Source organism: Nipponia nippon, unplaced genomic scaffold, assembly GCF_047370975.1.
Source record: "Nipponia nippon isolate SJK-2023a ecotype South Korea unplaced genomic scaffold, ASM4737097v1 scaffold_4, whole genome shotgun sequence".
Taxonomy (NCBI): Eukaryota; Metazoa; Chordata; class Aves; order Pelecaniformes; family Threskiornithidae; genus Nipponia; species Nipponia nippon.
In genome coordinates, this window is record NW_028262358.1 from 118972319 (window position 1) to 118995908 (window position 23590).

The 23590-nt window shown below is 39.4% G+C and overlaps 1 protein-coding gene across 5 annotated transcripts in view; it reads right to left on the bottom strand.

The window, feature by feature from the left end:
* Positions 1-23590, bottom strand: part of ITSN2 (intersectin 2) — a 90180-nt gene that overhangs the window by 62678 nt on the left and 3912 nt on the right. For all 5 annotated transcript variants that reach the window (XM_087773512.1, XM_087773508.1, XM_087773509.1 and 2 more), the window contains exon 2: positions 12676-12739. In XM_087773512.1, the coding sequence (XP_087629638.1) occupies positions 12676-12703 (28 nt within the window). In that variant the 5' untranslated portion in view covers positions 12704-12739. The remainder of the gene's footprint in view (positions 1-12675; positions 12740-23590) is intronic.

The window sequence follows — 23590 nt, forward strand, 5'->3', positions numbered from 1 at the left end:
CCAAAACGAACACTGTTCTTTCCTTAAAATGGTAAGTTGCAATTGAAAAAGAAGGGAGAAAAGAAAGTGCAATCCTAGAAAAAAAGTAAATTGCTCTGCAAGACCTCTGCCACTGGTTAGTACCACTTGTAGGCAAAAGGTAGTTGTACCGAGAGTGGTATTGTTAGTGAAAAGGACACAGGCAACTTTTCACTTGTGGAAAATCATAAGACATTTCTCACGTTCTCCAAAGAACTGGGTTTGTTTTTCACTGTTAGGCGTTGCTTGTTTTTCTCTAATAAAAACTATGTTCCTACGACCTACAAATAATTAAGTCCACAGAGGTAATAAACCTAAACTGAAAGAGCATTCCTTGTACATCTAAGTCACAAGGATGAGTGATTATAGGATTATACCACCACCTTTTTTAACCATCCTGAAAAGTAGCATTAAGCTTCATAATGACCCTAAATAAATATTTATCCCCATGTTTAAAGACAGGGAAATTTCAACACAGACATGCAGCAGCGTGCCCCAAGCTGCACAACAAGGGGTTTTCCGTAATGCAACCAGCAATCGCATTATTGCTTCCCATTAGGAGCCTTGAGAGAGTTGTTCAGTGTAGGACATGTTGGGATAAATCTAATAATTCCAGTCATCTTCTGTCTGTGTTTGTACATAAGTTTACCACAGAATTATTACAGATCGGATTTAATGCTCCCAACTGACATGTTGAATCACACTTCTAATTTTTCCTTGGTGAGTAAACACTCCAGGAGTCTGAAAATACACAGAATGTTTTACCATTAGTCTGAATTTCCAGATTCCTTATCGGTGTTATTGCTATTTTCAATATTTGCTTCCCTCCTTTGTTGTTAGATTCTTTATATCAAACGTAGGAGAAAATGCTGACCGGTAACAAGCACTTATTTAGGTGTGCAAATGTGTTATGAACTACTGCTGTGGTGGCTTCGGGTCCATCCCAAAGTACCACCTGCTATTCCTTGAGGAACGCACCTCCTGTTCCCAGCTCCCGTGTTCCTGGGCCACAGCAGGAGCCACATGCAGCCTCCTTTCACAACGCACACAATAATCCCGCTACTACTTGTCCTACCAGAAATGCTTCACGGAGGCTCTCAGCACATTAAGCAACACTGCAGCAACTGCCAGAGGAAAAGGGTATGTCTACGCTTAACAACAACTTCAGCAGCTTCTCTAATGTACACACAGTTAAAAGGAAACACCTGTAGCTAAAGCATGTTAAACAGAAGGAAACATGTTTCTCCTTCCATTTTGTATTTTCACTAAAACTACAAGAATTGTGCCCACTGAAGCCAAGAGAATTTTTAAAGATTTTCAAGTATTTCTGATGTGCTATCCAAAAATAACTGTTACCTGCAGACAGGCTGTTAAATAGCATCAGGCAAGTGCAGAGCTACACAGATTTGGCCAAGAAATGCTTGCTTAATTGAAGAGCTCGCTTACAGAAATGTGGACAAAAGCAGCAGCTCTGTATTTTGGGGTACAATTCGTGTTCTCTACATTATGTACAGGATTTCTAGATATTTTGGGTGCATTGGTTCAGCAGTTCACTAAAATCAAATATTGGGCTCGTTTAAACTAACCACCTGCTCCATACGATGCAGTATTTTTCCTGATGATATGGTCACTGGTATCCCCCCACTTCCATACACAAAAGCTATCTGTAAAGGAAGAACATTAAAATTTCTGTGCCATGCAATGATCTCGATGTACAAACATAATCCTTGCTTTTAGAATGAGTATAATCCCTAAAACAATTTAGAGATACATAATAGTCTAGTCCATGCTAACAGAAAAAATCCATTTGCTTTCTGAATTTTACAGTGCTACTTGATGATTGCAAAGCACTTAAACTATCAGTTTATAACAACAGGCCAGTATTTCTGTACTTTATAAAAATTACAGAATCATTTAGCTCATTATGGCTATCCATTTTCAGAAGCTCCTTTTTAATTAAATTATTGCCAAGCTCCACTGAAACATAAAGCAACACACCAAGTAAGCAAAATATTAAAAAAAAAAGGTAGAACACAGACATAGCAAATTACAGCAATTTTACTTGAAGATGTGTAAACAAAAAAAAATAATTTAAAAAAAATTTTTTTAGAGCTCCACTACTGTAAAAAATACATTAGGAAATGCGTATAAACATGACAGTACTCTCAGCTGCACATTAGCATGCTACCTTTTACACTAGTTTTCTGTAGAATTTGTGACAACTCATTCAATAGTATTTTCTGAAGCTTTAATGAAACAAGTTTTTTATTTCTTATCAAAAAGTGCAATTACTGTAACCTACAATGTCGGTACACTCATACTTTGTTCTTGAAAGCTAATTTAACTTTTCCTTTTCTTACAAGAAAAAGTGGGCACACAGACTTGGCTTAACCTAAGCCTTCCCCATATCTAGATTCAATACTAGCAATAAATATAAAAGTATTTTCTGCCTAATTCTGGAAAAACAGTGCCATTGAAATCAACTCTAGTTGTTGAGTTACTAACACTGATGCAGCACATGAAACAAGCCCATTCTTCTATCCAACGTCTTTGCCCAGAATCATAGAATCATTTAGGTTGGAAAAGACCCTTGAGATCATCGAGTCCAATCGTTAACCCAGCACTGCCAAGGCCACCACTAAACCATGTCCCTAAGCACCACATCTACACGTCTTTTAAATACCTCCAGGGATGGAGACTCAACCGCTTCCCTGGGCAGCCTGTTCCAATGCTTGACCACCCTCTCGGTGAAGAAGTTTTTCCTAATATCCAACCTAAATCTCCCCTGGCGCAGCTTGAGGCTGTTTCATCTTGTCCTATCACTTGTTACTAAGGAGAAGAGACCGACGCCCACCTCGCTACAACCTCCTTTCAGGTAGTTGTAGAGAGCAATAAGGTCTCCCCTCAGCCTCCTCTGCTCCAGACTGAACAACCCCAGCTCCCTCAGCCCCTCCTCACAAGACTTGTGCTCTAGACCCTTCACCAGCTTCGTTGCCCTTCTCTGGACACGCTCCAGCACCTCAATGTCCTTCTTGTAGTGAGGGGCCCAAAACTAACACAGTACTCGAGGTGTGGCCTCACCAGTGCCGAGTACAGGGACACTATCACCTCCCTGGTCCTGCAATTAATACCTTCGGATAGATTTTAGAGACGGAAAAAAGAGAGAAGAAAAAAGTCACACCAAGAAGAATCTTTCCAATGGATGGTATGAAAAGTTCAAAGTAAGCGATATTATCAAGGCATAAAATAGGCGTACTTTCCCAAATTCTCCCCTACCAGCTGCAAGACGTGCCTCCATTTGTTGTTCTTAAGGTAAGCATGCTTCCAGCTGACAAACTTCACAAACTTCATAGTTTTCCTTCCCAGCATGAGACAGAAGATGGAAGATAGACTTACCCTTCAGTTTAGGACAAGTCAGAAACTTTTTTGAGTAAGCTTCTGTCAACCTGTATAGCATCAAAGTCTTCAATGAGCAAAATAAAAATTTTTAGTCACCATGTTTGAGGAAAAAGCCCACCAGAGCTAACACTAAACTTTTTTAATTCTGAAAATGGATTTTTTACGCTGCTGCTGCTGCTCACCAGCACTCACATACAAAACCTACAACTTAACTAAAAACTTAAAAAATTAAAAATTTACAAAAGGATAGTTTGTTTAATTATTGTCTAGCAAATCTCTGTGGAATGCAGCAAAACTAATACAATTCAGGTGCGTTTCCATCTGCAGCAGCTAGTAAATCTTTCTGCACCAGGAGAAATGCAGGCAGTAAAAACATCAGGCAAAAGGATGCAAAGTGAACCTTGATATTAGGTGGAGTAAAGGAAACGATTCTCCTACAAAAGCATACGCTGACATAAAATCAGAGCAGAACTGCTCAAGGAATATTAGATCCTTCATAGTAATTTTTATATTCTCGTCATTATCTGGCTGTTAGAGTAAAAACGACATTTCCAGGTTCTCAGACTTGAGGAGGAAGTCTGGGACCAGGAGGAAGGCTGATGGGCTATATTTACAACAGAGAATTGGGATATAGACTTGAAAGGAAAGAGGAAAAGTGAAGAACCACCAAATTAAAAAAAAAAAAAAAATACACAGGAAGGGTGGGAGAGCAGGAAAATGAAGAGGCATTTCCTGAATGATCTGTGGAATAAAATTAAATTAAGCAATAATTTAGGAAAGAAAACACAGTAACGACCCTGCCAGCTCAGACAGAATATTCACCTAGCTAAGCTCCTGGCACAGTGACAGGCTGAGACAAGCACACGATGGTACTTCCCCTGGATGTCTTCTCAGCCCCCAGCGTAGCTCCTGAACCAGAGGTGGTACCTCTTTAATGGAAGGAAAATCCACCTATATCTAATCACTTAAGGAATCCAAGTAATCTTTTGGCATCCACTGCTTTCCACAGCTTTCACTGTTTATTTCACACTGTGCGAAGTGCTCTGTTTGATATCTGGCAATGGTATTTTCATTTGATACTGGTTAATTCTTGTGTTATCAGAGATTAATTACCACTCCCTTGCCTACAAACTGACGAATGACCTTCAGAAGGTGACATCTACTGTATCCACCATCCTCACTGTCTCTTTTCCAAGCTGAAATGTCCTAGTCAATGTAATTGTTCCTCATATGGAAGCTGTTCTGTGCCTCTGATCATTCTTGTTTACCCTCCTTTTTGTAATTTCTAGTCCTGACAGAAAGAAAACACGTAGGGAAAGCTGGAAGAAAACACAAAGGTAACAAAAGCAAGAGTAAGAGAGTTTGCTTAAACAGTACTCCATGTAATTTTAAATTACTAATTAGCAGAACCTGCCAACTATATCCAGTACATACACAATACTACTTTCCCAGCACACTAGGGAGTTTGATTTTAAATATAATAAATTAAAAATTGTCTACTTTATGTTCGTAAGACCTTTGGCATAGGTTTATACCATAGTCCCTAACCTTGCCTCTACAGTGGCTAATAGGACCACTTAGGGAATGGAATAGAATAGAACAGAGTTCTTCCCTGGGCATCACAGTTTCTCAACTGTCAGAAATCAGCAATTTAGCAGACTTCTTGAGCCAAAAAAGCACAAAAAAAAAAAAAAAGGCATTTAATAGCCATGGCATAGATCTTTCCTCCCCAAGTTTTGATTCCACGTACTTGGAACTGTTGGTTCCAAAGCATCTTGAGACAGTGAGTCCCAGAACCGAGTTGTTCATTATGTGAAACAAACCAACCCACCCATTTTCTTCTGACTGCCTTAAGCTCAATAATTTCACAGCTCAATAATTTCACTAGGTATTGCTTTCCTTTTCAGTTATAAAAAGACAGTGAATATTCTTTCCTTTGTTAGCCTTTTCTATACTATTACGGCTTTACAGATTTCTATCATATCCTCAACACAGATGTCTCTTCTCTAAACTAGACTAAACAGCTCTAATCCATTTAGTCTCCCTTAACACAGGAGCCACGTTCTCTCTTTGGCCATCTTTTTCACAGGTACCCTTACTCCTTTGTCTAATTCTTGTTTTTTGCAGAGCCTCGAGTGTAACAGATCCTGGCAATAGCAGAGTGGATGATTTCCAGAAAGGTGAGCCTAGTGGATGTTGAGTTATCTTCAGGTTAGGTTAAAAAGTACTGTCCATATATTTCTTAATCCAGTCTGAATATAGAGAACGTGAGAAATAAGAGGAGTAATTCTGCTGGCCTTCCAACCCACATCATCTCTATCAGAAACAGTTTATACATTAACTCGCACCTGTATTTTTTTCCCTCCCGAGCTTGACGATTTATTGTGAAATACAGTGTTATGAAAGCACAATCTTAAGAAAAGGTAAGCATACTCTTTTCCATACTGTTACACAAGTATCAACACATACTGTAACAAGTGCAGAGTTCTTTGATAAAAGTGAAACCGTGACTTTCGGGAAATACATGTTTCGTAAAGAAACAAAAACTGTACTGCAGAGATCACAGTTAAACACAAAATTATGGTTATGAGAAGAAATGCAAGGGAAAATGTTGGTACATGCTTTAAAATATACCAAATATTATTAAAAAATATATATAGAACGTTTAAACAAATTACTTCAATAAATAACACTAAGAGAGCTCTTGATATTCATTTAGTCTTGCCTGTTGTCGAGACTCAAACACAGAGAATTTCACATCCAACTAAACCACAAGTGTTTTTAAGTTGTTAAATCTTCTCTGAAGGTACCCGATAAGAATGCTAGCCCCATGAACACTGATATTCTTTCAGCTTTCCAGGGTTTCACCCCTTCTAGCTACCTCAATTATGATTTAAGGTTACTGCTCTATTGTAGGAAAAACAACAGATGTCCTAAAGAACTGATGCAGTATATTGAAAAGCCTGAACGTACAAGATTCCTAATTAAAGTAACACAGCATTACATAAATACATTTGACAGACCACAATGTCTAAAAACGTGTTTCTTCTTGGCATTATAATTAGTGGGCTAAACCTGAACTCATTCTGCCAATACCAATTAATATCATCTATGGCCTGTTCAAAGTGGCCAGGATGATCACAGACGACATGTAATTTAGTAGATGTTACGATGGTACCACTTCACACAACGCCCACCAACCCTAAACTGCAACAGCCACATGAAGTGGTTTATCAGAGTAGAACGTTTCCCAAACTTTTGGGGCTAAACCTTCAAGGAAACGAAAATTTTAGCAGTCAAAGCCCTTTGAAGCTCGGCCATGTGATAGATGAGTCCCTTCAGCTAAGCCTTCAGTCAGCCGGCTCCATTTTGGGGAAGTATTTGCAGATCTGGCGGCTTTTTGTTTAGGTTTTTATATGCTTTGAAGAAAAACCACCAGGAAGTTTCACTGACATCCAAAATGAATAAAGTAGCTTGCATTAGAGTATTATTATTCCAGATAAAAACTGTCCTGGGTTCCCCACTGAGTGTAATCTTACCTTATAAAAGTTAATGCGATACTAACAAAGTAAAATCTTAGCAAGACAAAACAGCTATAGTCTTACAGTAAGTTAATGGATGAAGATCTAACACGAATCTTCACTAGGTTATAATCTAATTCTTTATTTAGGTCATTTTTCACATTTTAGGAGCATAGGTCTGGAAGGGACTTCTAAGGTTACCACGTCCAGACTGCTGCTACTCCAAGAAACTCTAACACATTAATTCCTTCTTAAAATGCAAGCTCTGCCTTAAGGCAATCAGACTTTTTGCTTGACCATGGTCCAGAACGTCACTGCTGACAGAACCGTTCCCATTTCCAGACCAACTGCGCCAACAGCTGATTCACCTCCATCTAACCTTGTGGTAACATTGTACTTAAAGTTATTTTCCTTCCTTAATGTTTATCTTCCTAATAAGAAAAACATAAAGAGCAAATTTAGTTACTGTAAAGTAAATACAATGAAATAAAAAACACAGTAAGTTTTTATTTTGGTAGGTTAACAAAGCCAATCTCTTTAGTCTTTCTCAACACTTAATTCATTTCTCCTGGATAACACTGAAGCCTAACTCTGCATCTACTACGCTTCCTGTTTTTTTCCCCCTCCTAAGCAGGTAACCCAAATTCTACACTCTGTCCCACAAGACGTCTCACCAGAGCCTTATGCAATAGCACACAGTACTCCTTATTTCACCCACCACATTTTAGGATGCATTTCCTTTCCCTCAAATCCCGTAATTATTATGTGATCATCTAATACATCCACTTGTATTCCTCCTTAGTCACAGCCAACTGCTGAGTTCCCAGCATACAGAAAAAATTCTTCTAGCCCATAATGGTATGACTAAAAAGCTATTTGAAGACAGCACAACATAAATGTGATGAAATTTAACCAATGATATGCAGTTCATACTGTATAATTCTGGCTGGAAAATGACTCCTAAGTTTGTGTCATCAACCAATTTAACCAGCATACGTTTGCTTTTTACTGATGATGTTGCCATAGATAATAACAACTAAGACTGGTCTCAAGATAAAAATCCATGAAGAATATCACTATTACAACATCCTAGTTTAAAATTTGCATTTTCTCTCCCTTTTAGCCAGTTATTTCTCTAATGAAGTCCAAACATGGGATATGTTACACTTTGTCTACAAAATTCAGTTACTGAAGAAGGCATAAGGTGCAACCTTCTTTTGTTAAAACCTAGTTCCCTTTATTCCATTTAACATTTACCTCCATGTTGAATTACTTCTTCCTTCCAAGACTTCCTCTTACGTCTTCCGTGTGAATCATATTATCCTCATAATTAAATATGAATAAGACACTTTGTATTCCGCAATCCTATAGCGCTATTACTGACTTGTTAGGATTAAAGAAAACATAATACAGCACACACAATTGGAAATCTAATTTTCTGCAGGGTGTGACAGCGCACATCCTCTGACCTGAGCATATGAATTTTGCTCCATGTCAACTGATACCACTGTCCTCACTGAAAAGTGAGAGGAAGGATTAATTTATAAGTAAGGACACAGAAAATATTTGCCCTTTCGTTTTCCTTCTTTTAGATGGGAGAACAAGTTCCGATATTTTCTTTGCAAGGTCTAATTCAGCTTAGTATCTTTATCTATGCTTGCTGATATTGAAGTCTACAGTTTCCATATTTACAGTGCACACAAGGTTAAGAGTCAGGTTGCATTCAAGTAGTTTTTAGTTGAACTGTGATGGCCAGGGTTCCTCCTAATTAAAAAAAAAAAATCAGAACACAGATCTTGAGACAGACTTTTTTTAATAGAGAAGATGCAGCAGAACTTAGTATCAGTGAGTGTTTTACCCTTGGCATCAGCAGAACAAGGACCTCACTCCACCTGTTCATGTCTACCTTAGTCTCCAACACACTTAAGTGTGGGGACACAAAACTGAATTCTATTCACAGCAGCATGAAATCCAGTCCGAATTATGAAGGTTGAGAAGCACGTGAAATGAGTTGCAAGTATTACTTTTTGCATCTCAGTTTATCAGAGGTATTTTCCTGCTGGTCCACAAAAAATTATATCAAAAGGAAACAGGTGGTAGGAGGGAAGAGGAAGGACAAATAAAAACATAAACAAAAAAAATAGCACAGCCCCAAAATTCCAATGCTCCTTGAGGAAACAATGTGAAAAAGATACTGATCGGCAAATACTGATTTCCTTGTTCCGGCTGGACCGTCAAGATTAAATCTCCCCGAACCAAGATCCAGCATCAGCATGGATATTAAACCCTGAAAAAAAATCTAGCCTACAGAAGAAGGGGAGTTAGGAGAACAGCAACATCTTGCAACTGCTCTCCAGCTGTAAAGAAGGCATCCCGTGGCAGGGAAGGATACTTCTTCCTGCTCTGCAATCACAGAGACAAATGAAGTGGAAGTGCATTTTAATCTATTAAAGCCTTTATACTTCTAACTGCTGTTTGTGGTTAGTAATTAACTCCTTCTTTAGAAATACAATTGTTGAAGGTACTTGTTATTTAGTGTAACTAAATGCCATTTCCAAAAATCTTTTGCAAGACTTGGGATGAATTCCTAAGAAAGCTTTGTCTAGATGGAGAATTGTATGTACAGAAAATAAACTACCAGAAACTGGGTTTGTTTTATCATTTTGACAGAGATAATGATAAATATTCAGACAGTTACAGGATAAAACTAAATCCTCAGTAGGGAATCCTTGATCTCGTTTGCGGACTGAGGAGATGGATATGCCTGGAGTGGCTCTTTGATAGAACTGGACTCCTCAGAGATCAACGTCTGTCATCCATCTGGTGCTGTATGTGTATTTTGTAATTGGCGGCATTTCTACATAAGAAGCAAAGTTACTCAGCCTTGCCTGTTCATATAAAATGTCATCACAACCTTAACATTTTGCATGGGAGATAAATTCATAAAAACTGGCAGGTCTGCCCTGAGTTCCAGGAAAATCAACATGCACTCTTTAAGTCCTGCTTTTCCTCTTTGAATTTCCAGCCTGTTAGTAAGGCATCCACAAAGGTGACCTTGGACAGAAATGGAGAGTCAAAGGGAACTCCTTTCTGTTCACTGCGTCCTTTCATGACTCTAGAGAAGAAAAGTAAGCGGTCTAGCAAGAGCATGTACCCCTAGAGCACACAACGCCTCAACAAGCTGAAGTTTCCACGTGGCCACATAATTAAAAAAGAATATGCCAGTTCTCAGTATAACACGCAGCTTGGCCATCAGCCACATGCTGAGGCTGGACAGTCTTGGGAGCCTGCGCTGGTGGAGGTATGTTCTCAGTAACAGCTCAAGGTGCCCTCAGTGAAGTTGAGTCTCTCAACTGGAAGTCAAGCACACAACTCGGTTACCCTTCCTTCTTGAGGTCCTGCACAGACTTCCCTTTCTCTGCTTAGGCTGGTAAATAAAGTGCTGTAGCATCTTCTACTTGTATTAATTTGAGACTATCTGAGTGTCGTGCCTTGTCATTTGAACCCTGCAGTTCTCAAACTTGTTGTCACCCTGTGTCATATAATCATGCACTTGTACACACATCTGCTGCACGCTATCCACTCACTTTTCTGTAACACTGAATGCTAAAAATAATCCTGAAACAGAAACTACTTCATGCTTTACAGTACTAATGAACTAAAAGCTGAGTATATTGTACCTTGATAAGAATAAGAGGTTTTTTCCTCAGCAGAAAACCACCATTTTCCCCTAGTAGGATACAAAAGGAAAGGGTCAATGCTCTGCTATTACAAAGGTGTGGCAGGCAGCCAGTGCTCTCAGGCTGCAGCAATGCCTAATGGTTCAGTTGCCTCACGCATAACCTCATTCTTCATCTCACGCTTGAAGTCACTACCAAGGTCTAACAGTAATTAGAGGTTTCCACCGAGCCATGAGTGGTAAATGCAGGTGATCTACTTTGAATGCAAAAAACAGTAGCAGTAAGTAGCAGGGAAGAGGAAGATAGATTAGAGAAGAACAACTGTGACAGCAAAGGTTGCTCAGTATTTATCCAGAAATCACATTAAAGCTACTCTTTTTTCCCACCTGACTTGTTTGAAATTGAATGTTGATTCTAATAAGAAATATGACTGCAAAACTACACACAGTCATTCAAATATTCTGCGAGGAGCAACAGTTTAACTATTGCCTGGCATCTCTCTTACTCACGTTCTCTTACTATGTTTTTCAACACAGTAAAATTCTGCGAGGGGAAAGGCTGCATCTTGTGGCACCGTTCCTTTTGAGAGTGGTGGACAGTACTGCCCAAGGGACTTCAGACCAAGGAAAGGATCGCTCTCCCAAACTAGGACGTCTGAGATCAAGTCGTGTGTGCTCAGTGCTGCCAATACACCTTGCAATCCTCCAACAGAACCAAGGAGTAAAAAGCCAAACCAAAAAGACAGCAAATCGTTTATGCATAAATCAACCATGGAAACAGCCAAGAACATAAACCTGTATCCTCCCCGAAGAAAGCTTCTGTTTGTTTATTTTAAATTGAGGAGAAAAAAATCATGCGGCAATTAAAAAAAAAAAAAAAAAAAACAAAAAAACCCAAACAACTTTTTCATTATGTCCAAGAAAGCGGAAAAAAAAAATTTGGTATTTAGGTTTTTCCCTATGATATACAATATATTGATTCCTTTTACTTCTCTTTTATTGTTAAGTCTGTGAAACAAAGTCTGGAACAAACTGCAGCTGACTGTATTAAAAAAAAAGGTGTTGATCACACCAATTTTTTTTTTCACAAAATGTTTTATGCACACGTGAAACAGATATGTAAAACAGAGGTTTAATTTGAAATCTGAATGTTCTTCTGCAAAAAATCGCTTCCCCTTAACTCACCCAATTTATCTCAGCAGTGACAATTTTCTAAATTAGTTAAATAAAGACCTCCCAGTCCTGCAGTAACCTTTACAGATAAATGAGATGAGAAATACTTTTTCTTGTATCTATTTCCCTATTTTTATCAGGAGAAATACTCCCTATCTGGAATATCTGAAGTGCAAAGCATTGTTCCTATACTTGTCTTTTCATTTTGGCCAGCTCTGTAAACAACATGTAAACATCAAATTTCTCAGCAGATATTTGCAAATTGTGTCTTCACAAATAAGCCTGCTCTAGAAATAAGAGCTCCAAAGCATACATACATGCACAAACAATTTTAAGGTTTCAGCTCTCACATCTCTTTGAAAGGAAATCACCAAGAAACAAATCCAAAAGTTTCTATAGTAGACGGGGCACAGAATCAAGCGGAAAATTCTTAACATTTTTTTTGAGAAAAACTGATTATTTTCATCAACGTAGCAAATTGCTTAACACATTCAAATATTTCAGTTTAAAATAAATAATATATTATAATGAAACACATTTTGTGCTGAATTACGTAACAGAAAAGGTATGCAAGTTTAATCAACTATTACTTAGCATATTCCCCACTTGAAGTCAGACAGTATTCACACTGCAAGTCACACATTCCTCAACCCTTTAAATGATCTGAGATTACTAGATGCTCCAGACGTATCCAAATTACACTGCAGTAATGCTTCTACTGAATTTCCCCCAGTCTTACAGTACAAGTTCGGCTACGGGAAGCAATCTGCAGCAAACTGACCATAACACTGCTGCAGGTACTAAAATCAGCATTTAGAAAAATAATAAAATAATAAAGACAAACGCTCCCACCCCTACCTAAACAAACCGACCCGAGCTACTCACCATTCATGGCTGTGGGAAACTGAGCCATCACAGTCTTGAATATGCCTTGCTAGCTCTTAGCCATCTGCAACATAAAAACATTGTGCCATTAATAATGCAACAAGGGCAAAACGTAGCTCCGCGCTCCCGCTGAGCAGGGGGAATGTCTGTCCCTTTAGCTCACACTTCCGATAGCAAACAATGCCGGGCTTCAGGCTGCTGCTGAACAAGCTGAATTTACATTTGGGAGGGGGTGGGGGATTTTTTTTTTTTTTTTTCTATTTTTTTTATAGGGTATGCAGTGCAGTCCTGAACCTAGTGGCACATTCTTAAAGGAAAACAGTACCAACTGTTTAGCAACTGCTGCATAATGTATACAAACAGTTGACAACATGTCAGAACATATGGCGTGGAGAACAGCCCTCTCCTGGCAGCAGGACAGGCACGGGGTCCTGGCAGACCTTTTCCAGCTCTCCCTGGTAAATATTTACGTATATCATAAAACAAGTTCAACGCACAGCTCCGTAACTGAATGCTTCTGCTGAGAGAAGTGGAAGAACAATTATTATTCAAATTCATCCATTCCACTACTCCAAGCGCTATTTACAAGGAAAACACTCTTACATGATGTATTCCGAAAAAATTACTTGTCCTAATAAAGATTTGTAGCCAGCCAGTTTTCCATAACCAACACAATGAAGTTATTCCTTCTCTTGAGCTATTGCACAAAGACCCAAAAGCAGCATTTAAAGGGGTCTCAATATAATTTACTTTCATAATAAACATCAGAGTACTGAGACTTATTTTGGTTTTCTAGTATGTATCCTTTCAAGAGTACCTGTATTAATGTTATGAATTCTAGAGAATTGCAAAATATTCACTAATACTTATCGGAAGCACAAGCATAAGCACCGCTTTACAAACACAGAATTAAGACAATGCAGCGAGCTTTTGCTTTGGATGAGATAATTTTAGTTAAATACTGGAATTGATACATCATTATCCTGCACTCTACGTGGAGAAACTATTGTTCAGGATGTAGCTACAAAAATGAGATTTTCATTTTAGTTTAAAAAAAAAAACAAACAAACAAAAAAATCACATAATCACATCTCAGATCCCTCTGTCACTCCCTCTTCAGATAACCAAACCTTCTCCCCTCCCCCCCCCCCCCAAAATACCCTTCACCTCTCAATACAACCACAGATTTTAATATTAAGTACAGAAATATCACATCCCCTGCAAGGGAACTCCTGCACATCTCATCACAAAAACCATGAAACTGGAAAGCACTCTCATTGCACCGGTGGACAGGAGAGCATTTTTTCTATCTATCGCACATTTATAAAAATAAAAATGTCTGGGATCAGTTGTTAACAATCCTCTCTCTCTATATATTTTACATTATTGTTATTGTATTTGTTTATTTATTTAGGTGTTTATATGTTATCTGTATTATTATTATTTATATACCCTATAAATAACATTTAAAATCATGCTATTGTAATAGGCCACAAATCATTCATTCCCATTGGGTCATTTGTAAACCTCATAGCCACATGCGCACATGGTTTCCCCAAATGAATGAAGAACAGTATTTTATCTGAAGGTATCTTGCTCTGTGTTGCTTATATAACTCTCCAGTGAGGAATGAACAATTTTTTTTTTTTTTTTTAAATCTGACACATTACAGACCAGTGTCATTAAGACACTTGACATTCCAGGGTTTTTTCATATACATTATACATACATACATTTGTATATACACACACACATATATGTATATATTAAAAAAAAAGTAAATGGAATGATTGGCAAGTCCAAGTGATCTCTCAGGGTGACATTAGGTATCAGCTGCAGAAAGATGAAAAAAGGAAGCATGGATCTATTCCAAGACACGATTTCTAAAACAAATTGGAGTATTTTTAGGTTGCTTCTAGCATCCCTTCCTAGGCCTTACCCGCAACCTACCAAGATACACTTGAAATCTATATATATAGCCTTCCGGAAAAATGCTTCCAATGTTGTTAAACATTTCTACAGCATGTTTCTCTGCAAAAGCTGTTCTGTCAAGGAGGGTAAAAAAAGAGAACCTGAAACCGTGACACAGAAGTGGGATGCTGGAGAACACCCCCAGCATCAACAGAGCAAAGCTCAGCAGAACTCTGCATTGACAGAGATTTCCACCTGCATGTGACTTGTTCCAGATTTACAGCCTTATTGAATAAAGGCTACACATTTGATCTTTGCTCCAACATATTTTATTCTCTTATTTTCAGGTCACTTTTAGGGTTTTTAAATGAGCAATTACAATAGAATCACAGAACCATAGAATATCCCAAGTTGGAAGGGACCCACGAGGATTATCGAGTCCAACTTCAGACTCCACACAGGACAACCTAAAAGTTAAACCATATATCCAAGAGCATTGTCCAAACACTTCATGAACACCAGCTGGCTTGGGGCCATGACCACTTCCCTGGGGAGCTTGTTCCAGTGCATGACCACGCTCTCACTGGAGAACTTTTTCCTAATATCCAATCTTAAATTCCCCTGACACAGCTTTAAGCCATTTCCTCGTGTCCTACCACCAGAGAGAAGAGACCAGCATCTCCCTCGCCGCTACCCGCCATGAGGAAGCTGTAGACAGCAATGAGGTCACTGCTGGACTCTTCTTCTCTAAGCTGAACAAACCTAGTATCCTCAGCTGCTCCTCATAAGTCTTGCCCTCTAGTCCTTTCACCATCTTGGTTGCCCTCCTTTGGACACATCCTGATATTTTTATATCCTTCTTACATTGTGGAGCCCCAAACTGCACACAGTACTTGAGGTGAGGCCCCACAATACAAGTCAGATAATTATCAGACAATACAAGTCTGATAATAAACTGATGAACTCTTAAAGCCCAAAATCTTAAGATACATTTTTAAAATACAACTTACAGCTATAGAGAAAGTCAGACTTTGCTGCCCTTGGTTTTGCTGAAATGGCTCATGTCGATTGAGCTTTCTAAACTCCCAAATGCTGACCACATGAATGGGAGAAGTAACCCAGGTAGCTTCATGCACACAAAACGTGTAAAACCCTTCTCCCTCATTTTGATGTCCCTAGAGTCTCAACTATACCATATTTTAAAACCAATTTCAACTGAAAAATGTTGAGGTCAAAGCCCTCGTGTTAGCTTGGTGAGGGTCCTCCCAATTTATGAAAGCTCTGCATCTATGGAGCACACGTGTTCCTGGTTCATTTCCATCAGCTGGGGTAACTCCAGCCCGCTGCTGCCGACAGCTACGTATACAGGCAACTACCTTGCGCTCCTCTGTAAGGCAAGTGATCTCTACCCTGGGCTGCATCAAAAGAAGCGTGGCCAGCAGGTCGAGGGAGGGGATTCTGCCCCTCTGCTCCGCTCTGGTGAGATCCCACCTGGAGCCCTGCGTCCAGCTCTGGGGTCCTCAGCACAGGAAAGACATGGACCTGTTGGAGCGGGTCCAGAGGAGGGCCACAAAAACGGCCAGAGGGCTGGAGCACCTCTGCTATGAGGAAAGGCTGAGAGAGGTGAGGTTGTTCAGCCTGGAGAAGAGAAGGCCCCAGGGAGATCTTATTGCTGCCTTTCAGTACTTGAAGGGGGCTTGTAAGAACGATGGAGAGAGACTTTTTACGAGGACCTGTAGTGACAAGTGGCAACAGTTTTAAACTGAAAGAGGGTAGGTTTAGTTTAGATATCAGGAAGAAATTTTCTGTGATGAGGGTGGTGAGACACTGAAATGGGTTGCTCAGAGTTGTGGACGGCCCCTCCTTGGAAGTGTTCAAGGCCAGGTTGGACGGGGCTTTGAGCAACCCGATCTTGTGGAAGATGTCCCTGTCCATGGCAGGAGGGTTGGACTGGATGATCTTTAAAGGCCCCTTCCAACCAAAACCATTCTAGGATTCTGTGATAACAGAAGTTTCATAGCTCACGTCAAGCAGAATTAGAAACCGTAGTCAGACACTGAATACAGCACACCCAAGTTATCATCCACACCACTATCTGTCCCCTCAAAAGGAGTCCAAGATCAGATGTTTCTAATACCACACCGTTTGATACTCTGTTCCAGTGCAGCACACTCAAAAATAATGACCAGCCCAAATTATTGTCATAGGATTTTTCAGCAAACCTGAAAATTCCCCAAGTTTCCCAAGCCTGGGCTGACCCAGCCTGGTAAGTCTGCACCAGGCACTGCCACGTAGATGCACCAACCTTAAGTCCAAAACCAAGAAGAAACTGCACAACAGATCTGTACTGAAAGTGCATTACAGCAATTTAATGCGATTAAATCATTATTTAGCTCTGTCATCTCACTATTATGCCTATAGGCAGATCTTGTCATATTTTAAAATACTAGACCCGAAGTAAAAAAACTTCCAAAAACAAACCAAAAACTTTCCACATTAACCACCAAAAATAACACTGAAGACTTCGACCTTACAGAAGCAACCAGGAATCATAAACATGGTTTTTACAGGATTTCAGATCGCACCAGCACCGAGCCCCCATTCTATCCCCTTGCACAGATCTGTTTCGTTCGGACACCAGGGTTATACCAAGCACACATGCTTCTCTGGTGACAGAGTCCAAAGTTGTACCGAGAGGTAAAAAAAAAGAAAAATAAAAAGTATCGCCGCAACATAATTTCCCCTCATTCAATTTTTTAGGGAAGGAGGAAACAGCCCAGTAAACTCAAAGTCTGCACACATTTTTCAAAGGTCTGTGGAAACAATCCTTCTCAAAGAATGGAGCCTGCCCTCACCAAGTATTGTCTTCTACGTTTCCACAGCACGCCCCAAAGGCTTGGATGTTATGCATATATCAAACTTAAAAGCAGCTTATTTTCACAAATTCCAAATAAAGTTGCTCTAGTCGCCATCTGGTAAAGCACCTTGCACCTTTAGGACACAGGTGCGCACCATTTATTTACCAAGGGAAATCTCAGCAAAATAGTCTCACTTTAGGCCAAACTTACTTTTTTTAGAACAACTCTTATAACTTTTAATCATTAATTGGGTGAAAGCTGTATATTTCCAAAGAACCTTATTACACAATACTACAGAGAAACCCAATGCCATATAAAAATGTTTACTGAAGAAAAATAAAAAAAAAAAAATCAAGAAAAGACTATAACCAGTATCCCAAACAGATGGTATAGATGAAAAAATGGCCATCAAAACCAGAATACCTCACAGAAAATGATTTTTTTTTCTGCAAAATGTTCTAGGAAAGGTGCTTGGTGAACTCAGTTATCAGTCATAAGAAACTGTGGCAGCCACAGCATGAAATCCAGGTTGCAGCAGAGCAGAATCAAACATCCCTGTGAACACTGTAGACGACATTAAGGCCTGCTGCCATGTAGGGTGGAAACAGGAAAACTTGGATGTTACGTTTAAATAGCAGAACGGCAAGTTCTTGTAAACAAACCATCTGACTAGTCCCAATGTTTAAAGCACTAATTGTTTTCACAAACTGACCTGCCAAACTGCAACTTCTGCTCCCTCTCTCAGTGTGCGTTATAGTGGATACAAGTTGAGAAAAGAAATGAGGAGATTGCAAGAAGCAGGGGGGACGTTACAACCATGCTGAAAGCATTAGAAAACATTAGAGCTGGGCAGACCGCAAGAGAAAGGGAAAAGAAAAAGCTTCTTTTCCATCACAGGCATATTGCCATTTTATGAAGAACAGCCTTACCACAATCTTTGTTAATATTTATACTCGAATCAATTTTTTTCAAAATATTTCTCAGAAAAACCACAGCCACATAGTTTTAGCAGGAACGAAGGTCTGGTGCATCAGGCTCTGTCCCACCAGTTTTAACTGGAAGAAAGCAAATACCATAGAAGGAGCATATGTGGACACACTACTCCTCTTCTGCTTTTCTCAAGGACAGAAAGAAGATATATTGCAGATATTTGCTGTAAGAACCAATCAGCAAGGACAGAGATTGCAGTACTAGCTGACCAGTTTACTCTTTGCAACACCTGTGGATCTGGACAACACAAAGACTACTCACTAGTATTTGCAAAGCAAACAGTGACAGTGTAACAGCCCATGTAGCTGTTCTGTGCTTTTTTTGGATTATCCTCTTGAAAATCAGAGAGTAATAAGCATTAGTAAGGCATTATAAACCAGCACAGTCTAGAATTTCTCATTGTTCAAGACATACCAGTAGAAAAGTTTACCGATTAAAATAAATAAATAAATAAAAACACCACAACATCTTGGCAGGCCAAGAACTTATCTCCTTTATACAGTGGAGTTATGCAGAGTGACACGGCCTTTTCAAAATGTACTGTGGCCAACTTCGCAAAGCCCACCCACTCTGATAACACATGAATGACATCAGTAACAAAACGAAGAAGTCGATCCTGGGTAGCTAGCAGATCGCTAGCTCTTCCTACTCCCCTCTGTAATTGTGGATAAGAGTACTGCAAGCCTTAGTTAATATTTTGACATTTCAAGGAAAAAAAAAAAAAAAAAAAAAAGAAAAACAGTGTTAAATATTTTCATTCTTAACCCTACGGTACGAAGTCCCTTCCTTGCTCACTGTTATAGAGCAACTTGCTTCCAAACAGTGATTAAGACAGAACACAAAAAATAGTTTTTTCTGACAAACATCCTTCTGCCCACCTTGCCCGACTAACAGACTGACCATGCAAAATGGATGCCACACAAAATACAAGAATCTCTGTTTCTGTTTAAAAACCATAATTGTGTGGTCAGTATTGATGGGTTTACTCCCTTTCTTGCACAGCTGCTCAGCTGTGAAAGCGCCCATTCAAAATATCAAGACGCAGTTCAACTCTCTCCTCTGTCTCTGGAGGCTGAAACTGATCTTTCCTTCCTCCCAGGAGAAGGCTTTCCCGCATTTTATTGCACAGTCATTTAAGGAAACCCATGCACAGTGTTTGGAATAGTAACACCAACTCAGGACTTCAACCTCCTACATAAAATTCTCTACCATTAAGCCAGAGAGCCACAGGTCCCTCTGTGTCCATGCCTCTCCAGCTTTCATTCTTCTTTGCAAAGAAGAAGAAATTCTGAAGGAGGGAATAAGAATCCCACTTCAGGAAGCTCACTATTTAAATCCCTGGCCCTTCTCCCAGGAGACACGTACACGAACTTCCTCAGGAAAAGATGGGAATTGAACCCAGCTCTGTCACACCCTGGAGGAATATATTCACTAACCTGATCCCAGACACGGACAGACATCACCACCTCTGCTTGCTTTGCTTAAAAGGAAAAGAAAAAAAAAGAAAAAAAACAGAGGGCAGATTATTTATAAGATTTTTTTTTTAAAAGGCTTTGAGCTCCTACCTTCCAGAAGGAACCCCAGCCTGCATATCATAACCTTTCCAGAGAGCTGAGTGAGATACACTTGCTCCTGAACGGGTGGTAACTTAAAATACTCTCTTGTCTTTTTTGCTTCCTACTTTCTAATTTACATGACTCCCCACTCCATATGCTGTTTTTTCTAGATCCTGCTTTGAGACACATCAATTCTCACATCTAATTATTTGCAAGCATTGTACAAGAGCCCTAAGATGCTGTTTGGTGAGGTCCACACACCTTGAAACCTGCAGTTCTCCACTTCCACATTGAGAGTCCTAATTTACGTCAACATGGACTTAGGCAAAACACAAATCTTTGATGAGTTCTCTCTTCATTATTTTCTTACTTCAACCATGACTGGAAACATTCAGAGCATATTACTTAAGAGCTTATCCATTTGAAATCTTGCTGTCTTAGAGGAAATTTTTGAGACCCCTCCTGTCCTTCCATCAGAAGCACAAGTGAAATCTGCCTCCTAACAGTGCAAAAAAAACTAACAGAAGAATTCTTACATTATCTTCTCTTTATGATAAAAGAGCTGCTACTTAACTTGTTGCTCAGCTTTTAGCCTAAGACAACAGTGCAAAACATACAGAACATCTAATGGACTGCTACAGCAAAGCATAAAAGAAAAGATATGGAATACACGGGCAGTCTTCTATGCTCAGCAGAGAGCAATCTTTCACTATTTCTAAAACTAATGAAGGCGAAACATTCAGTGAGACTTGGATTTACATTGTAGGTATCTGCTTTCAAGCTGGGCGGGTGCACAAAACCACCGCAGGCTTGACTTCTCAAAATTGAATGAGATGACAAGCAGAGAGGAGACAGGTCATAAGAGGCCTTTAAAGCAAAGAAATGTAGTTTGTCTTTGATGAAACAAAAATCAGGGAAACCTCATGGGAGAAAAAGTGAAGATCAGCATAAGACAGTCAAAACAAGAAAAATTAACTAGGTAGCATTATTTTGGATGAGTAATGGATGGGTAAAAATGCATTCCCCAAAGTGAGATAGAAGAGCATGGGTGTAACGGAGGTCCAAGAGATCCCACCCAGTACGGGAGCCCTGGGAGGCACGCTGGTCCCGAGCTGGACCTGGGACCCAGGCAGCACAGCCACAGCACCTCTTACCTGCCCCAGCTGAAGCCTCCTGCTTCTGACCCCGCTCTCAGCCACAAGCCCCATCCGTGCTGTATTACCAAGAACAGTCCTTCAAAGCATCCAGTTGAAATTTGGTCTCTTAACCTTTAACACTGAGCTCTACAGCATACAGTTTTAATGTTTTGACCACTACAAATGAATTTCATGAACTTAGAGAATCAGTTATCACCCGGGTTAGACACACAACTCAACGTCATGTAAAGTCCCTATAAGCAAAACTATATCTCAGTTACAAAGACACTTGTCCTACCTTAAGAAACTCATAATATTACGACTACACTAAGAGTGTAGTGGACAAAGCAAGAGAGTTTTATATTTTCATTAGTAAAATTCTTGACCTTTGAAAGATAAGACTACAAGTATTATTTAAATCAGCTCTGATTTTTGATACCTTTATTAGTATAGCCATAATAGGTCATTTCTTTGCATTCCAATTGTAATATTTTTAGAAACAAAGAAGAGTAACTCCCATTTCCTGTTCTTCCCTTACTTCATGCGTATGCTGTTGAATCACTCGCTGCAGATATCGCTCATGACTGATGCCACAGCATTTCACAAGCTCCACTTGCAGCAGCCTTGAAAATTTTCCCCAGAAGAGCCGCTCAGAATTATTATGTGCTACTTCTGAAGCTGAAGCAACAACATCCCCTATCAAAACATCTCAAGTCAAACTGGCTCCTCTCAGAATTGCAGTTACAAAGAAGCTGTGACTTATCTGGATCAACCATGTTTTTTCAACTATCTGTAACTGCAAAAACGTTTAAAAATAGTTCCCAGGTAATTGTCCTCTATTAGGTGATTCCATTGTGTTGTGCTGCTACTGTCATCATATCATTTGACTTTCATGTGGTGTTCTGAAAATAAGAGTTACACAACAGTGTGCTCATCTATACATTGATGTTCAATCCACTACTTTAACTCTAGGATCCAAGTAACCAACCTGGCCAGGCTGCGTTCCTATACTGACAAAATCTTAAACGTTCTGAATTTGATGAAAAATGATATTTCATCAGCTCTACTTTTACTTTATGATTTTTATGTGACCTAATCCTCACTTTTTGAACATTTGGCGCTAATGGCACAACAGTACCAGAAAAACAAGTTACTACAGTCTCTGTACAATCTTGCAATGGGCAATAAAACAAAGTATGTGTGGATGTAAGAAGAATCAAAGATGCCTCATGAAATAAAACCACCTATCTTGTTTTCTAGAGAGACTTATCCTTACATAAATCTGAGAAAAAATTAAAAAAAAACCCAACTCCTGATAGACAAGTTAATCAATGAAAGGAGTAACACGCTAGTAACCAAGCAACCAGCATGCTTAAATTCTTAGCTTGGCTTTCTAAGGATATGAGACACGAGTTGTTAATTGATGAATCCCATCATCCAACATGAACCAAACTTAACAGAAGGACATACTTTGCAAAGACCTTAACTGCCTACAAGATTCATGAAAACAGGCAACCAGACAGAGAAGACACTACCAAATTTAGTGCTCCCATTAATGAGAAAGACTGCTGTATATTTGAGTAACAGTATTAGACACCAGAGAATCCACAAGGCTGAAAGATGTTCTAAACATACTGACCACAAGAAAAACTTCAACGAAAGCTTACATCTGATTAGATTCAGACAGCCAACGCCGCAGAAAACAAGGCTTCACCAGCGGCACTGCTCACAGCTGGCTTAAAATTTCAGCTTACATTGGTCCATCACTGGAAGGAACTGGACCTTACATGAAGAGATAAGCCTCCCAGTTCTATACTGATCAGGATTCAAAAACAGATTTCCAGAGGCAATTCAGGCATCTGCACATTTGCAACTAAGCATTTGAAAATTTCAGGATCACTTAAAATGGGTGCTTAGCACTTCCAAAAATCTGACCAGGCACTCTAACAAGAGTACTGTCCCCCCAAAATAGTCTGTTGCGTCATCTATCGCCAACCAGGGTACAAAAGGAAAATGCAATTTTAAAAGCTGAAGTTAGAGGGCAATAACGTGATCTTAAAGCTAAAAAGAATACAGTAACTACCCTATTTCACCCCATATCTAGGGTCAACCTCTGAACCTCAAAGTACACTTGGTGTTAAGTGTTTTACTCACAAGTGATAGTGCTTGAAATAGGTCAGTGTCAGTCATAAAAAGAGAGAATTCTCTAATTAGCTCTACTTTATCTTTGTTATCTTTATAATCACCCATCATCACCTAAGACGAGAAAGGTAAAGAAAGGTCACTGACTTTCGCCACATCATTGAGCCACATAAAAAGAGCCGTCCAATCTAAAAGCAACACCACAAATTCACAAAGTCCACAACCTGCTGCTCTCACAATTTTCACAAAAAGACTATGTTCACGTCAAGCTTCCCCCCAAAACTTAACAACATAGCAGGATCCACCATCTAATATACCTTGC